General features: G+C 35.9%; 1 protein-coding gene across 2 annotated transcripts in view; it reads right to left on the minus strand.

The window, feature by feature from the left end:
* Positions 1-19,231, minus strand: part of LOC145660698 (limbic system-associated membrane protein-like) — a 1,132,467-nt gene extending 1,113,236 nt beyond the window's left edge. For both annotated transcript variants that reach the window (XM_081726051.1, XM_081726050.1), the window contains exon 1: positions 18,635-19,231. In XM_081726051.1, coding sequence (XP_081582177.1) covers positions 18,635-18,710 — 76 coding nt within the window. In that variant the 5' untranslated portion in view covers positions 18,711-19,231. The remainder of the gene's footprint in view (positions 1-18,634) is intronic.
* Positions 19,232-19,791: the final 560 nt, after the last annotated feature.

The following is a 19,791-nucleotide window of genomic DNA, read 5'->3' on the forward strand; positions in this document are numbered from 1 at the left end:
CTCATTATTGTTGGAAACATTTCTGGAACGCAGTTTTTTGGAATGGTAAGCAACCATGCTGTGACTTTCCGCATGATATCTTCTCTTGACTCTAATCTGGTTCCTTTAAGTGGCATTTTCAGCTTGGGAAATAACCAAGAGTCACATGGAGCCATGTCTGGTGAATAGGGAGCCTGACGATATACAGGAATGTTGTGTTTGGGTATGAAAGCCTGAATCAAATTTCGAGGACACTCTCTCCATGCCCAAATTCTCTTTCAAAATTGAATGCACCGATCCGATTGAATGATTTAAGATTGGTTATCGCCAAGCTTTAGCCAAAATTTGATGCAATATTGCTGCTCAAGTTTTTCTGTCATTTTACAAGAACACTGAAATATGACGACGCTCATTACACACCTTCACGAGTTGGCAGATTCCCTGTGATTGACGCTTTCTGCCCCCTGGAAAAATTTACGACTGCACATGAGTGTCCCCTCTACATCTACAGTAAAGAAAGCCTCCCGCGGTTCACTGGTTTACGCGGGAAAAAATAAGGTTCAATGTTGAAAATTTCAACAAGATTCTTTTCCGAGTTGCATATTCGCTTATGATTTCTGGCACGAAGCGTAGCAGTGAGCGTTTATTCAAGGTAGCAACATGCGGAGAGAAAGCATATGTTGTACTTGAGTTTCATTCACACCAATCTGTCCTAACAGAGCAACGACACTTCTGAACGAAATTCAACAAAGATCCACCAACTGCTAAGTCCATTCGGCAATGGCATGCACAATTTACAGCTGCCTCTCTAAGGAGATCAACTGGTCAGCTTATGCGTACGAGTGAGTTTTGCACGAAGTCCACAAAAATCGACAAACAGAGCAAGCTCTCAAAATCTAACCCCATGCTAGAGGTCTGCACGGGTTCAGGTCGAGCCCAAGGGGTCGGACTCAGGACTACAAAACATAGTTACTTCGGGCCCGGGTAGGGCTCGGGCTGTAAATTTTTAAATATAGAACCACATTTCTCGGGCTTTTTCGGGCCTAACTTTGTAAATATACTTTACAACGATATTTATTGGTCCGTTCTTTCTGGAGAACTTTTAATGCACAACTGTAAAATTAAACCTCTAATTGCTGTAAATAAAAATACAATTTTGGGTTACGTTTCTGTAATTTGGGCTTATTTCGAGCTCATTTGATTACCATACGAACTCGGGCCTAAATGCTAAAACTTGTTTCGGATTCGGATCAGGCCTCACATTATAAATTCACGGGTCGGGCTGGACCCGGGCTAAAAGTTCCGACCCAGGGAGACCTCTACCCCACGCGATTTTTTTTTGGTGTGTAGGGTTGTGTGAAAGATATAGTGTTTACAAATCTAACAGAACTGAAAGCTCGCATTAATAGTGCTTTCCAACGGATTGATAGTGGTATACTGCATCGATTGCGAGAAGAACTTGATTACTGACTTGATATTTGCAGAATTGCTAGGCATTTAGAACATCTGTAATTCGTTAAAAAAAAAAAAAAAAACTTTTTGAGCTTTTCAATACGTCTGTAAAGATTTGTGGCAATATATCAAATAATAAAGCTACAGTGAATTCACGAAATTAGATCAATCATTTGTAATAACACTGTATTTATTCAGAAATAAACTCTAATAAAATTAATTTCCTGCAAATATATCATAATAGATAGAGTTGACGTTATAAGTATGCTATTTGCGAAATGCTAATTTAGCTTTTTTATACTTAACGTTATTGGCCTAACACCCCCACCCCAAGTCCTTTCGTGCGTTTTCTCGCCTTTATAACCTTAGTAAAATCCATTCCACACTCGCACGCCACGCCCTTGCTCCTGGAAACTGAAGATCACTTATTATTCTGTGCGACGCTCCTTCATTTACTCCTTAAAACAAGGAGTGCTGACACAGAATACTCTGTTTAAGAGGATAGAAAAATACGTAATAAGAGTTTAGCTGTTACAAAAGAACTTTCCTCATTTTTTTATTCTTCTCAAATGAAAACAATTTTATAATTTATAAGGAAACACACTTTACCCTTTTCTAACAACTTAGCTGTTAATTTAGAAAATGCAAACAAAATAATAATTAGGCGAGATTAGGAGACATGTTTCATGTTAACTGACGAGAATTTTTCGCAGAGATGTGTAAAAGAAAAGGGTTAATATATAACATGGATCTGATCTTTTAATATTTATTAGTTGAGCCTGTGCTATTTACACAGCACACAGTTCTAATTTGAGCGTGAATCTCCTTTCCACTTCTTATTATGTCTGTGCAAGTCCATTTACGAGCACAAAGAAAGGGCAGGAAGACTTTCATAGGGAGTGAATTGCTATAGATAAACATATGAATGTAGTATTTTAATATATAGAATGTTGGGGTGAGTTTGTGGCAAACTTGAATAAGTGATAGATGATACTAAATGCAAATATTTTTTCTTATAATTCAATTTCCGAGTAGGCCTCATTGTGGGTCCACAAGCCTTCGAAGTTGCCAGGTTGTAACAGGTTTTGTCATTCAGATGAAAGCAAAGCGCCTGAAATGTCCACCAACCCGCTATACGTAGCTCTTCTACCGGTTGCCTTTCACAAGGGTATCAACCTAGTTGCAATATTAAACTTATATTAGGATCAAAACGACTACTAAAATGTGGAATAGGAAAGAGACACGTTTTAGTTTTTATTTTTATTTTTATTTTATTTTATTTTTTGAAAACGAATGATAACTGACAAATCTACACAAAATTTGCAATCGACCAGCAAAAACGGCACGTTTCTAGCATTTGGGATTTTCGAAATCTCATTGTCGAAAGGATTGGCCATAAACATATAGGCCTAAACTTTTCTTGACCACAAACATGTATAAACCTAGCATTTTAATATGTAGATAATACGATAATAAAACATACACATAGACAAACTAATAAATTTTACAATAGATTTGAATTTAGCGTCCCTTTAAGTAGCGAGGCTATATGAAACGGGGACCTACAGCTTAACGTGGAATCCGAACCACATGAGCTCCCGCCGGGAATCGAACTCGGGTCTTTCACTCCAAAGGCAGGTAAGCTTATCGCTTAGCTACAAGGGAGCTCAGTTTTACGACGGAGACATAAAGGTAAACGATGTAGTCTATTCAGTACAAGCCCAGTAACAACGCGGGAGGAGGCAAAGCGGAAGGGCAGAAAATTTTGATGGTCACCTTTTTTTTTAATATATGCTTAGAAGGATAGTTTATATTACCTAACTTCTATTAAATACAACATGTCTGGGGGGAGCAAAGTCGACAGAAGGATTAGATCTGGGTGTTCCCCAGAGTGTCCCTCTCTGGTGTCATCACTGGATGGAGGATAGAGGGCTCAAGAGCTTCACTAAAGTAAGGGGGAATTTTGACAAATACAGAAGGCAATTGAGTCAGGACCAGTCTTCGGCTCTTTCAGCAAGAAATTTCCCCCAGGCTCCCCTTTTATAAAGGTCGTGTGAAGTCTTGGGTCCCATTAGAACGAGGTAGAACATAAACATTTCACAACTCCACCGTAGACTCAGGGTGCCCAGTTAGAAGTGAAGCACCTTATCAACTCCGACACCGCGGCTCTTACAATAGGCCCTGTACATATCCAATCTGAGACCGTTGTAAATCAATGTTGGAGCGGTCACCTCTGGCACCTAAGGTCCCTGGTTCGATCCCAGCTCCCGATAAGCGTGCTTTCTGGCAGACAAGCGCCGTGTGAGTGGATTTTCTCGGGGTTCTTCCGTTTCCTCTCACTTTCATTAAACAACAATCATTATCCATTACATCAGCACGACCTTGTGTTATCTTAAAGTAAAATAATCAATATGTCAGTTAGAACTAAAGTCTTGAAAGACATAAATAACGACCACGTATCACCATCGCATCCTTTCATTATTGGCACGTGATTTGCGACAAATCGGGAAGATTTAATCTATTATGGGCGCACCTTTTTAATTTTCATCTAGGATTATAAACTTTTTACTGTCCACCAATTGTAATGTTTCTTCCCTCCCTTTTTCTCCTTCCATTATACTTTATTAGAGTCATGCAAGTGGACCTTTTAAAATTGTATGGGTTAGTCCGCATGTACATGTTTGTCCGTATGTTACTCGTCACGATAACCGGTGATCAGAAGAGAAGTCTGTTTTCACAGTAGTTAGCTAGAGCAAACCGAGTTCGTTAATAGAGTGAATTCATTAACATTCCGACCCTTAACGGTGTCTTTTAAGGATGGCTATGACTATTCATATATCATTCATTCTATAAATGTATGTTTTACGTAACGCTAAGATACAACCCTCAAAACATTGAAGAGTCACAGGTTGCATACACATCTAGGCGAAATCATTCATTTATCTCTTTTTAAAAACAGTCTCTTTTTCTCTTACACTTCATTTATCTTTCGTTTGACTCAGCAAACCTTCTCCATTCTTCTTCATAATCACATTTGGACAGTATCTGAAGTTTTGCAACCTTCTTTCGTAAGGTTTACGTTTCTGTGTTCCTAATAATGCAATAATACATCACTGATCAAGGCAAGTGAATGGTGATGAAGTGATGGAATGAGAAAATACGAAGAAACTAGAGTTCTCAGAGAAAACCCTCGGACACGACGTAATCCATTAGAAACTTACTTGACCGAGGATTGAACCAGCGACCTCTCGCACCGGAAGTAAGCGCTCTACCACTGAACCACCTTGCACCCCACAATATCTCGCTCGAGAAACGCTACGAATGCAATGTTTGTCTACAAGTCTGAGGACTGAACCTGCGAACCTTCAAAAACTAATTGCACGAAACTAATCACAATTAAGGGGGCACGGTGGTTCAGTGATAGAGCGTTCACCTCCGGTGCATGGGGTCCCTGGTTCGATCGCAGCCCGCGCCGTGTGGACTTTGTGGTGGACAAACACTGTGCTCGTGGGTTTTCTTGGAGTTCTCCCGTTTTCTTCCATTTTCTTCATTCCACCATTTCATTCATCTCTCATCATCACCGTCTCCTCTAGCCAAACTGGCATAACCGTAGGACGTATAACTTAAAGATTTCATTTCATTTTAATCACAATTGATTACGCCTTATCTTCTCAAGAGTCGAAAAACAAAAACAAATAACATAGCTTAAAAGGTTACATTTTATTATTGTTTTCTTGTTAAAGGATTAAAACTAAAATTCTTGTTTTATTCCATTGGAGTTTCTCTGTTTTTATTTTTGTTATCGATTAACTAACAATATCAGTAATAAAATCGACGTCGTTCACACGAGAGACGCCGCTCAACTGAACCGAGGAGCGAACGAATGAACGCCAGACTCGAAATTTAGGACGGAACCATTTTAGAAGTTGACATAATAGCACGCTATCAGACATAAATCACTCCCCGCGCGACACACAGTTGCACAACCAGTCAGGCATTGATTCTCATTTCATATTTGACCGTTTATTACTTAGCAGCACGAAGCATATAATTTGATTTTTATTTCTGCTTTTAATTTTGCTTTGCGCTGCCAAGTACTGGAATGATTTTTTAGCGATCGTGAGATATATATGTGTGTGTGCGTGGTCCTCGGTTCAACTCGTGGTTAGTATACAAAATTATCGTTGTTAATTCACTATCGTGAGGGAATTGGGGAGCTTCTTGTAGGAAAAAATAGCCAACATCAATCGTAGCTTTCCCAAAATACTAGCAAAAGTAGCTCATGACGCAAAGCCTATCCCCAAAATTTTAGATAGGAAAGTCGAGAAAAAAAGCAAGTGAAAATTGGTACTAGAACATATATATATATTATACGAGAAGAAAGTTTTAAGCAAGACCGTACGAAGGGTAGGGGGCATCAGAACGATTAAATATAAAAGTGGTAATTCTCTCATTCTAGGAAGTAGGATATAGTGATGTCGACTACATAGGGTGTCTCCAAAGTCCCCGTTAGACTTTGTTAGAAGAATTGTTAGATTTTCAGTTTATGAAACTATTTATTATGCAATGTCAATTACAAAGATACAATAACGGACAACAAACAAGTGAAACAATTTTCCACGAATAGGAAAATTTCTATCACTAGCGAGATATGCAAGCAAACGTGCCTTTCTTAACAGTAGAGTGGAGTCAATATAGTAACCACACATTATCTAACAGGTATCTTTGTGGGCTTATAACCCAGGGGAGTTTAGATATATTTATTTAATCCATTTCCTCTGCCTCATTGGTGGTCAAATGGTTTTGATGCACAAGGTCTCAGGTTCAGTTCCCGGTGAGGTAGCAAGTAACACATTACAATGGTCAGGCGTGCACCCAGAGATTTTTGTTGGGAAAGGTCCAACACCATAAGCCACTACGTCTACAAGTATTATTCTGCCCGAAAAGACGATAATAATTGTAAAACACTTCCACCTATATTTTCAGAAAGAAATGATAGAACTGGATTGTTTTTATAAGAGAAAAATTAGAGATGAAGTGCAAAATCAAATGTTAATGCCACATCAATCATTTCCCTGTTAAATAAGTATAGTTTTATAGAGAAAGTATACAAATGTATATATTGAATTAGTAAGTTTAGGACGAGAGCTTTTCCGTGACTAAGCGGTTTAGCGTACGCGCCTTTGGCGTGGAAGACCCGGGTTTGATTCCCGGCGGGAGCTCATGTGGTTCGGATTTCACGTTAAGCTGTAGGTCTCATATAGCCTCGCTGTTGAAATGGAATCTAAACTGAAATCAAATAGAGAAAAAAAACATACAGAACTTTCTTATGGTTAGCATACGCGTCTTTAGCGCTGAAGACCGAGTTCAATTCCAGTGGGAGCTCATGTGTGCTCGGGATTAAGCTATAGGCTCATGTCGCATAATACCTTGCTGATGGAAAGGTACTTACATCAATCAACCAACCAAATAGGTATAAGAATTGACAAAAAATAGTAAAAAATAAAAAAGAAAATGTGAAATAAAGAATAGAAAATTAGAGATGAGAAATGAAATATCTAGCTTTACATTCCACGATTATGCTCTATTGCCTAACGTAAATAATAATAATAATAATAATAATAATAATAATAATAATAATAATAATAATAATAATAATAATAATAATAATAATAATAATAATAATAATAATAATAATAATAATATTTACGACCCACGGTTATGCCCAGCTACGTTAAAAGATACGGTGATAATGAGAATGAATGAAACGCAGAAAGTGGGAGATAATGGGAGAAGCACGAGAAAACACACGCATACGGTGTTTATACATCACAAACCTCACTTGGCGCAAACTGGGATCGAACCAAATGCTCTATCACTGAGCTACCGTGGCCCGTTATTGGCTAAAGGAGACAGGATTATTAATAAGAGTGAATAATTATATAAGAATAGTTACAATGAAAGTGTGGGAGGAAATGGGAAACTTTGAGAAATTTTACGGACATAATGTTGTTCATCATAAACTCTTATTGCCTGGGATGCAACAAAGAATCACCTAGCATCAGAGATGAACGCTCTACCACTAAGCCACCATGCTTCTGCAGATATTTATAAAAGTCAAATGAGTTGGCAGGAGGGGAAGTAGAAAGCTTTTCACAAAAGTTTATTCTGCGAATTCCCCGAAACATTTCAATTAAACGATGGATAAAATCTGATATTGAAATTGGATAAAATCTACAATCGAAGTAGATATTTGAGGCACCTGGTATCAAAATCCGCGTCATCCATTTCGCTTGGTTTCGAGTAATCTCACAAAACGTGCAGTGAAGCTCAATACACACGCGTACAAAGTCCCATATTTGAACTAGTTTTTTTTAGTATGATATCTTAAGTCTTCATCCTGCGAAATTAAAATACCGCTAATTTTACAGTAATTATGTGATATCTTCAAATAGATAAAATATAATTGAAATATGGAACAAGAGCGCCCTAGACAATATTATTTTGCGTGAGGTACCGTTATCACAAGTCACCTAGCGGCTTTCCGTTTTCAGCCGTTTAGAAACGCGAAAATAAATACCGATTTTCAAAATAGCTCGAAATCGAAAGCAGATAAGTGAGTCGTGATAACGATTTCTCATGTAAAATGATATTGTCTAGGGCGCTCTTGTTACACATTTCGATTATCTTTTATCTATTTGAAGATATCACATGATCACTGTAAAATTAGCGGTATTTTAATTTCGCCGGGATGAAGACTCTTAACTGTTCCTATTTGTAGGAAAAAATGCACAAATAGATAGAAAGTAATATCATAGACAGAGGTGTATTCGGGATTTTGTTTCGGGGAACCTACGCACAATACGGGGAAGCAGGGGGTAGCATTTACCCACCTGAGTTTGACAATTAAATATATTTTAATTTATGCATAAGTTCAAATTTTAATGGCAAGAATTGCTGACTGGCGAATGTTATGCGATGTGATACCCACAAACATTTAGCAGCGAATCTAATTTTATATTTTATTCACAGGAGAAGGAGGAGGCATCCTCTTGGTCTAATTAGTTTCCCGGGCTACTTATATCCTCCCTTGATTTCCTTTAATTCAAACATTTACCTTTCTTTATAACTAAACAATGTAAATATTCCTTTGCTATAATAGTCCCTTTATTTTGATATCCGTGCAGGTTGATGTGGAACGCCAGTTTCGCTTATAAGCTTCTCTTAGCTTTGGTGTTACTGACAACGGGTGACTTGAATCCCAACTAACAACTATCAAAAGTATGATAGGAGAAACGAAAGAAAGTAAAAACTAAGAAAAAGAGACAGAAGAGTAGAATGGACGAAAGAACGCAGTTCTTACATGGAATGAAATTTGACAAATACAATATTATTTTTGAACAAAGAGCATAAGAAAATGGGAAGTCAATTAAATTCTTAGAAATGACAAGAAGATTTATTGTTGTACGTGGAATGGGAAAAACTAACAAATTCGTTTGGTGGGGAGGGAGCTTGAGCCCTATAGCACCCCTAAGTGCTCCACTGGTATTCACAGAAAGTTTCTTCTGCCAATTCCCCATAAACTTTCAATTAAAGCGAAGTATCAAATCTGATATTACAATTAAATAAACTCTAACATCCAAGTAGGTTTTTAACTCTTCCCTTTTGTAGGGGTAAAAATGCAGAAATGGAGAGAAAGTTATACCACAGACAATAATCAGATAAACAAGAATATTGTTTAAACACGTTTACATTAAAGGTTTCAAATAGTTCATGGGTGTGAATCATAGGTGGCGTTGGTGTAAAATCAGAGTAATAAATAATATTAATTGAACTCATGGACTGAAAATTGATTTATTCTTTAAAACTTAATTATTTCAATGTTTCTTTTTCCAACTATATTTACAAAAAATACCAATATAACAGATTCTCAATTATAATTTGGGAACTACAGTGCTATCTACACGACTGAAAATTGCACATCGCTGTTTAAGTATGCGTTATAGATTTGGATTTGTGTAATTAAAGAAATGAAATCTATTGAAACATTATAGAAATAATCGGTAAATTAAAGGAACATATTTCATGTTTAGGAATACCAAGGAGACATTTCCTCGGAGACGAAAGACAAAATACGGAAGTGTTCGCGGGAAACAGGTACGCCTGGTAACCTTATTCCACGAACTCTTTGTATGCTAACCACAATGCGGATCTAGAAGATAAAAGCTGGGGGCTAGGGACCAAGGGCACCCATCAAGGGGGGAGCAAGGTGGGGCGCTTGCCCCCCTAAGAGGAAATTGTACTTGGGAATATCGAAATCCCAATAGAATTTTTACATTAGTTACAGCAAAATTTGAAACTATATTTGAAACGTCGCTTGTACTTGCCCCTCCCCCCGCTGGAAACCACAGCATGGGCGCCCTTGGCTGGGGCAGCCAGAACTCAGACTATGACAGGATTTACGCAAATCATTTTAATTTGAAACCCGTTTCATTAACTTCATTAACACGAACTAGGAATAAAAAATGAATAATTCCTTTCACCAGTTATAGTTAAACATAAAGTACCAATTAGTAATTAACGTATTGTAGGCATTTAAAGTTATGATAGCTAATCAGATTAGTCACAAGACATTTTATGTGACGGAAAATTGTAATCAATACTCAAATTTGAAATTGTCGGAGAAAATAAATGTAGAACATAAATATACAGTTGATCACTATTAATGATATTCTTGAAATGTGCTATGAAGTTTTATTTGTAGAAGACGCTTCTGTCACTCAAAACACTAGAGTGGCCAGAAGGCAATGATAAAAAAAGCCGGACACATTGATTTAGAAAACCGGACTTCATAAATTTGTTAACCTTTTGCAGTAATTTGTAAACTCTTTCAGAATGAATACTAAAATAACCATATACTTTCAGAACAAACGTTTCCACGTCAAACGTTGAGTTTTGACGTTGGAAAACGAACAGCATTATGCAAAACGTAAGAGTAACAATTAGCTGCCTCTATATTTGGATTTATTTCTTTTAATTTTTGGTAGACACTGTTTCGGATTCCGTAGTTTACACTAGCATTATCACCCGTGTACGCAGACACATTCTCAAGAACAAATTTATTCTATCTATAATGTTTGTTGCAATCGCAGCAGACGAATCATGCAAATCTTCGTAGAAGTCTAGCAGACAATATTGGATTTTTCTTTCAAAATGAAAACATCTCAAAACTAATGGGAAACAGAAAATGGGTTTCCTACCAAATTTTGGAAAGCTAAACTTTCCTTACTTTACAACTTACAAAAATGCACTGATAATAATTTGCAAATTCTGAAATGTCTGACTGGAACCATTAAGTCATCAGAATGATGGGAAGTTAAACATTTATAACGAGACAACTGAAAAGTAGGACAAATGGGCGTCCGGCTCGACTACTAAGCCGGAAACGGGACGGAACCTCCAAAAGCCGGACTATTCGGCCAAAAGCAGGACATCTGGCCACCCTACAAAAAGCTGGAGGACCTAACCCAATGGCCCCGGGTTAGATACGCCACTATTGCCTACGAGATGAGAAATTTCTCAAGTAGACTCGAAATGGAAACGAGAGTCAATATGTATCTTCTAAAATTTGAGACCAAACGAGAATCATGACAGTTTTCGTTTCACTTTCGACGTAACACGAAGTTTCACGAGTGTTGCGGTGGTACCACTAGCACAAGTCCACCCAACTCTTTTAATGTTACATACAAAATTTAAATTGATAAGTAGATTGTACGAACATTATGAAAAATGACTATCAACATTTAAGATACGCAAATCATACACAATATATTCCAGTAATAAATATTATTTAAAATGTTTTATCGCAACCTTCGTTGATCTGCCGCTAAGCGAAAAAATAACAAAAAACAAACAAAAAAATCAAAGCTTATACTGTTGTATATCTATAACGATATCTATATACTTTTTGCAAATGTATTTTTTTTATTTTCTTTTATTTCTTTTACCTATAACCTAATGTCACTAAAACAACACCTCTTCTTTATAAGTTAAATCAACGTTCAGAGTCACATGTAAATATAAATGAGTTTTGTTTAAATATGTAATATTAAGTTTATTAGCATCAAATAAATATGTAATATTAAGTTTATTAGCATCAAATAAAAGGAAGCTCTTTTAAATGTACATGTTTAAAATCATACTTGCTGTGAAAAGTATGTTGATAGACTGCACCTGTACCGGTATCCTTTACTAAATTTAATCATCTTTTCTGTTGGTCAATATAATGTCCTGGTCTACGTAACCAAGTAAAGAACGCATATATGCAACGTGATTGCTTAAAAGGTCAATGTAATGTCCTAATATAAATACTTTGGTGATAATATGTTACTTAACTCTGAAGGTAGATTTGACGAACGTCGTATTCAATATTGCATCTGGATGAGAATTCTTAAATTATTGTAACTTGTAAACTTCGTTTAATTCACTGTGTTGAAACAAAATTTTAAGTCTCCGTTAAAAGACAGCTACCAAAAGGTGAATTTTATTTCAAGCAAATCCTGACTGAACTAAGGTATACGAAAAAGGTTTTCTACGAAAAAGAACCCGCATACAACAATACTGCATATAACTGTAAGTTTTTCGACAATCGAGACAAGACAAAAAAAAATCTTGGAGAACCGAGACTTTTACAGAGTTTACGAGACGAGACAAGCCTTATTTCTCGTCTCGTCTCGTAGACAATATTAATAGTATTTTTTTTTCGGATAATGTTGGTTTGTACACAACATCATATTCATGGATTTCCTGTTAATTCTTCGCTCCCTCCCTCCCCCCCAAAAATCTCATTGTATCATTTGTCTCGTAATGATTCACTTTTATCCATCATATATCACCTTTAACCTACAAAGCATACATTCAGTGGCGTTATCATCTTCTTTTAGAGGGGGACTTAAAACCCATACAGGAGGATTCAATCTTCTGTATTCGGGAACAAAAATGAAATTTCTCAATTTAACTTCCCATGATTATGTCTTTTCGGCAAATTGAATTGAATTAAGGCAAGGGAACGATGATGCAAGAATTGGAAAATGATAATGTTGGAGGAAACGGGAAAATCCACGGATACGATGTTCTCCATCACAAATTTATTTGGCCGGCAATCGAACCAAAGACCCCACACACCAAAGGTAAGCGCTCTATCACCGCTGCTTTCTTATTCGGGAATAAAGAAAGTGAAGTGTTTGATATGTATAACACTATATCTAGAAATAATGAAAATTAACTTCCTTTGTTCTGTGGGAGTGGAAATAACATTCATTTTACTATAACCATTATTTAACGAATACATAGTTTCGAAAATTATTTTCACAGAAAATAATTTTTATCTCGAATCATGGGGGAGAAAAGTAATTAAAATTTAACTAAGAGAACTCATTTACCGTTTTGATTCTAACACATATATTACTTGACAGAAACGGAAATATGTGTTTTTAAAATGAATGTGTTTTAATATGTGTTTGAAATTCTATAACATTTTTTTAACATTTAACGACAAGTACTTTAATTACGCCAATCGGTAGAATTTATTGAACTGTACAAATGATATATGTGAATGTGAATCCTCATGAGTAGTTTTTGAGAACAATCGACAAAAGCGAGTTTTTCTAAAGCCTAAAAAATCCTTGGTGCACGGCAACAAATCCACTTATTAATTTAAAACTGATACCGAACGATACATTCATCAAACATCAAGTTTTCCAACATGAATATATAAAGTATGGTTAATAAAATAAAATTAAAAAATACAATTAACTATTTAAAAAAAAACGTTTAAATATAACGTTGTGTAAAGATGAGACATGTGTGAGTTGATAAATCACAACAAGTTAAATAAAATGTGATACTTGAGGGCAAAACTTGATGCATACTTTAAGAGATAATCAAAAATAAAATTGTGTTAGAAAGTTTGTGTTAGTTAGTACATGTCCGATATTGATAGTCTTCTTCCTGGCAGAATAGATTAATTATTAATTTCTGTTTCGGCAGAATAGATTAATTATTAGTTTTTATTGCGGCAGAATAGATTAATTATTAGTTTTTTATTCCGGAAGAATACATTAATTATTGGTTTCTATTAAGGCAGAATATATTAATTATTTAAATTCTGGCAGAATTTGTATTACTTTTTATTGCGGCACAATAGCTTAATTATTAGTTTTTATTCTTGCAGAATAGATTAATTATTAGTTTTTTTACCGGCGGTATAGAATAATCATTAGTTTTTATTCCGGCAGGATAGATCAATTATATTAGTTTTTATTCCGGCAGAATAAATTGACTATTAGTTCCTATCCTGACAGAATAGATTAATTATTAGTTTTATTACGGCAGAATAGATTAGTTATTAGGTTTATTCTGGCACAATAGGTTAGTTATTAATTTTTATTCCGACAGAATAGATTAATCATTACTTTTTATACCGGCAGAATAGATTAATTATTACTTTTGTTCTTGCATAATAGATTGCAGTTTTTATTCTGGTAGAATTGATTAATTATAAGTTTTTATTCCGTTAGAATAGATTAATTATTGCTTTTTATTCCGTCAGAATAGATTACTTATTAGTTTTCATTCCTTTAAAATAGATTACTTATTAGTTTTTTCTGACGGAATGGATTGGTTATTAGTTTTTGTTCTGACAGAATGGATTAATTATCAGTTTTTATTGTTGCAGAACAGATTAATAATTTATTTATGTACTTCATATGAAAAATATAGATTACTTTGTATATCGTTGTGTGATTTGTAAGTTGTTTGAGTCCCGGCATGATACACATTCTCCTAACAGTTATCGAGTAGACAGACTAACATGGGCCGATTACTTGCAGAAATAGTGATCGTAATGTAAATGGCATTAGAGAGAAAGAATGCAAACTGAAAGTATTGGAAACAGAAATTCTGAGCTGAACATTCGGATCTTAAGAGGGACGTGAATGGAGAATGGCGGAAAATTCATTACGACGATCTGCATAATTTATACAATTTACTAAGGTTATGGGTGTCATTGAATGTAGGATACTTTTGTGGGCAAGTCATGCAGCCAAAATGAAAGAAAGTATAGACACGCTTTCAAAATTTTAACTGGAAACGTAATCGTAAAAAAAAAAAAAAAAAAAGTTAGAAAGGCCTAGGAGTAGATGGGAGGACAATATTAAGCTGGACCTCACAGAAATAGGAATATAAAGTAAAAAACTGGATCTAATTGGCAAAGGACAGAAGTCAATGGAGAGCTTTCATGAACGCGGCATTGAACCTCCAGGTTCCTTAGGCCATAGAGTTTGTTAGTTATCCAATAATCGTATATATTATACCAAGAAATAATATTTAATAAAACTAGAACCTGCTTTAATCAAAGAGGTTTCTATAGTAAATTGTTGGCAACGTCACCGCATTGACGGGACAGCATATACAATTAAAATTTAAATAATTTTTCACTATAATTAAAGAAATCGATTACTCAGTTGATGCTAAATCAATATCTGTCATTCCGACAAATTTAGGTATTGTATTGTCAGAACATTGGTTATCATCGCCCTTACTTCTGGCTTTTCAGACCGCAGTTTGCTACTCTTAATTCAAAGTAGGCTAGTTTCCTCATTGCCTCACAATGCTGGGCTAACATTGTGGGTGCACCGGCAATCGAATCTAAGATCACTCGATCGTAAAGTACTCGTCTCTGGCGCGTGGGGTCCCGGGTTCGACCCCAGTTCCAGCCAAATGAGGTTTCTGATGAACAATCAGCATGTGGGTTGGTTTTCTGGGGATTCTCTCACTTTCAACATTCCACTATTATCTTCCATCGCATCATCACCGTCTCCTTTGATCTGGTGCAGTCGTGGAACATTAAAGTACAAAAAACGAACTTATGATAACTTTAATCTTCAAGATGAAGGTATTGGCGTTCTGGATAACGTACTCTAATTTTTGTTTTAACGTTTAAAAAGAAATTATGAATTCACTACTTATTGCATTTCCTACTAAAGGTTCAGAAATTCCTAATTTAAGTTCAAAAGTTTGTACATACAAACAATTTCGATTACATATTTTTGCCTGCATCATTTGTCTCTGAAAATTTTTCTCTGTGCTATTTTTTTTTCTTTATAACGATGCCGTATCAATTTTCGTTACTCTGGGGAATCAAGTTTAAACAGAGAGAAAAAAAAATTAACCTATATTTTTTTACAATAAAAAGTGAAAAAAAAGAAAGAAAAATCGATATGTTTTGCGAGCGAATTTAGTCGAAAGATTAAGCTAGATATCATATTACGTTATAATAACAGTAACACCAAATGAATATGAAGTTATCTTCATGAAAATATTTTCAAATAGTTGGAATTAGACACCGTACCGGTATCGGCTGTGCTTTTCAAAGGCTTATCAGTTTTCAGTTAGAAGCTAATGTTGGAAAGGTAAAGACTGAACAACACGTGAAAGGATCTGACCACCACGTAACTTTTTTATTAATTTGAGTGTTATGCTGTGCGATCAATATACGGATTCATAACACGTATCGTATATTTTTGGTTTTCGAAATGCAAGTTCGTTTTATTATTATTATTATTATTTACAGTTGAATTATATCATTCCAAATCCCTTTTCGATATAGCCATATAGTTCTGTTTCTACAAGGTCCTTGGTGCGATCCCAGCTTGCGCCAAGTGAGCTCTGTAGTAAAGAAACACTTGTGCGTAGGTTTCCTCGGGGTTCTCCAGTTTCCTCCCACTTTCTTCATTCCACCATTTCATTTTTCACTGTTTCCTTTAGCCTAGCCGGTATAATCGTGGAACGTAAAACTTCATTTCTTTTTCTACAACAAGAATCGAACCCACATTACGGACCAAGACAATCATGTTGAATTGACGGTTATATGGAATCCAAACGATAGTACCTACAAAATTACCCCCAAGCTTTATAGTAATTTCTAAAAAACAGACATTTTCCTATTAAGCACTATGTTAGAATTACAGAACCCGAGGTGAAAATAAGTATATTTGATACGAATTTGTTTCTCCCTTTAAAGTAACGTAAATAAGTTTGATTTATTTTTTGCACGAAACATTATTATGTCAAGAACAGGCGTAATCTTCTTTTATTGCTATTGCTTCAGAAGCTCCTCCGTGGCTAAGCGGTAAGCGTACGCGTCTTTGACGTGGGAGACCAGGGTTTGATTCTGCGAGGGAGCTCATGTGGTTCGGATTCCACGTCAATCAGTAGGTCCACGTCTCATATAGTCCTCGCTGCTGAACGGGACGTTAAACTCAAAATCAACTCAACCAAAAAAAAAAAAAAAATCAAAATCAAATCAGAAAGTATGGATACTTTGGTGCGTAAAAACAATATTTAATTTTAAAAAGAAATAAATATTTTTCTGGTATTAGAGCTCACAAACGGCCAATCAGGTCGCTTTCAGTTAATTGAAGTGTGGTCAGGACTTCGACTTCCATTGAGGCCATCATAAATTGGAGCTATGCCTATATATCAGAGTTTACTATATGTTAATTCCAGTACTTTCCCAATTACCTCGACGATGCTGGGTGCACATCTCGAATTTGTGTCCTTGCTCTCAATCAAACCAGGGGTAATACGCGCTAAACCTTGTCTACAAGAGAATATAATAAATTTTGAACTTATATAACATTCATAAGAAGTTTGTTTAGTGCGTTGAAAATTCACATTTAGACTTTCTATTAAAAGAAATAGTTAAAAATATGTAAAATGGTTATGGTGTCTGGAGGTTTGGGTAATAAACATACGTTTAAAGTAAATGTAGTTAAGGGAGAATTTTATAGCTCCCTGTCATCTACATATGATATATGCTAATAGCAGTTCACAATTAAGAGCCATATAAAATCTATAGATGCCTAAACTAATATGGAAATTGGATCCATACGAGATGGGCGTACGTGTTCATCTTGGTAAACTAAGACAACATTCTTTTAAGTTGTTGTACGTGTGTGGGGTGTAAATTTCTGTAAGTATATCGTAACTTATATTCCAGATGGGTGGGGGTATGAACAACCGTGTTCATCCCCTTTATATGATGGTGTAGCTTCTCATCTTTTCCAAGGGTGGTTTGTCCAATTTTGACCTCTTACACTGAGTTGCTAAGGGCAGGAACTTTTCCATCCCCTCTATCTCTCTACATTTGTCTGTCATTTTACGGACTAATTTATAAGACAGTTACTACCCTGAGCTGGGAGAGAGAGAAAGAGGAAAAGTTAGGAAGGGTGCCACGAATCTTTTTTTTAGTAAAAAAAAACAACGAAAAAAGTCAAAGTTTCTCGTTCTGTTATACTAACGGACTCATCTCCCCCTTCCCCTTAGAAAATAAAGTTCGTAATAGGTAATTTTACCGACGTGTATGAGAGAAGAAATGCTTCAGAGGGTAAGAAAAGTAACTTGGGGACATCCCTATGCTTAAGTCCAGTCATAAAAAAGGGTATCAAGTCACCATACTACCCTAAACATATTAGCAAAAGAAACTTGCAGCATCCCTTACTTCGAGCATCCTCCCTTAAAGTAAGGGATGAAGAAGACATTGTAAGCAGACCAACACCCTTCGTGTAATAAGGGGTTGCCCTGCTTCCATTTAAGTTTTCTCCGGAATTACGATGGAAATGCGAGAAAAGATATTCTTGAAATAAAATGTCGGCCTATTTAAAGCATAACCCATTTCTTCGCCTACGCCCCTCTTTATTTAACACTTCCTATTCCGGGTGTTTTACTGCTCCAATGTTAAGATGTCTGAAGAGATTAGACACAAAACTCGTATTTGTCACAATAGCGACATAAAAGCATATATTTTCATTCATCTTTCTTCTTTGTCCGTTTCAAGAATAACCCTTATCAGTATCAAGAATATTAAGAAAAAAGCCATTGACTTTACAGTTTTGACATCGAATCCGAACCGTATGTAATCCCAAAACGGAAATCGATCCTGGATATCTCGCTCGCCTTTATTTATCATAAACGAATTAGGAATGGGAACTCCCCGTTTCAGCAATGTACGTGGTAGTATCCTAAACCATTCTAATATTGGAAACCAGAGAAGAAAGTAAAAGTGGTTATAGATTTTCCAGTGCGTTTTATGTTATTTCAATATCAGTTTTTTTTTTAAATCTAAAATTTGATTGCAACTTACCGTGAACTGTTGATGTCATGAAAAATCCGTGTAGCATGATCACTGCCGCTGCCAAATGGCGAATTTTGAAATCCATTTTTGATGTCGGGAATGTTGAAATGAACAAACAATATTTTTCTCTTTTTTTTAAATCCTTATACAAAAACTAAAAAATGGAACAAAACAGAAAAATAAAATAAAATATAATGTATATATGCGTTATGATTCTTCTTCAAATCTTATTATTTCACTTGTTCAAACTGTTAATTCTATTTTATTTTATTTTTTTTCAAAAAAATATCTTTTTCTGTTTTCCTACAGAAGAGAACGGGATGATTCCATTTATAATATTCTCAACTATCAGGTGGAAACTGTGATCTTCGTTATATTTCAATATACACCTTTTGTTTATATTTGAAAAAAAAAATCACCGCACACGATATCTTCCACGTACGGAGAGAGTATATAGAACAAACAGAGAGAATCGGGAGGACTTTTATCGTCGGCGCGCTCCGGCAAAATCACAGCATACGGTCACGCATGCACGGTCCGCGAGAAACTGCGCTCGGTTCGCAGTGTGGGCTTCTGCTTGTGCTTGATGAGCGAGCTCTTCGAACACTGAATGCTCGTTTCGGGGCCGACTACCTGTCGTCTCTGTTGTGAAGAGCGCGCATTACGGACAGCCAGACTTCGCTGGAAAAACGGAGTGCGTTCGCTCGCTGGGTTCAGCCGACGAAGAGGACCCAAAAGAAGGGTCACGATCTCGGCACTAAATAAAGATTTTATTTTTTTCCCCCTCCTACGTTGTACTTATGAAAGAAATAAAAAGAAAAATGATAATATTCTCCACCCTCTATTATAGGGATTTGTAATAATAGAATCACGAATGTTATTGTTCATTTAGCAGATACCCTGTGTTTATAGATATAAGACAGACAGGTGGATAAATATTACGAGGTCTGTTGAAACAGCAGAGTTTGTTCAAACGCCTATTGCTATCATATTGAAGAAATCAGTAATGTTTCCAAGTTGAACGTGTGGCAGAAGTACGTTAATGATTTACAAATTAGTAGTTAATTGTTTCTGTTTCACAAGTACAGAACATGCAAATAAGCGTACATTTATTGTACCAAGGGCACTAGTTAAAAGAAATGTAACTCGTAGGTTCGATCCCCATG

Source organism: Thermobia domestica, chromosome 9 (assembly GCF_964235325.1).
Source record: "Thermobia domestica chromosome 9, izTheDome1.hap1.1, whole genome shotgun sequence".
In the NCBI taxonomy this organism is placed as follows: Eukaryota; Metazoa; Arthropoda; class Insecta; order Zygentoma; family Lepismatidae; genus Thermobia; species Thermobia domestica.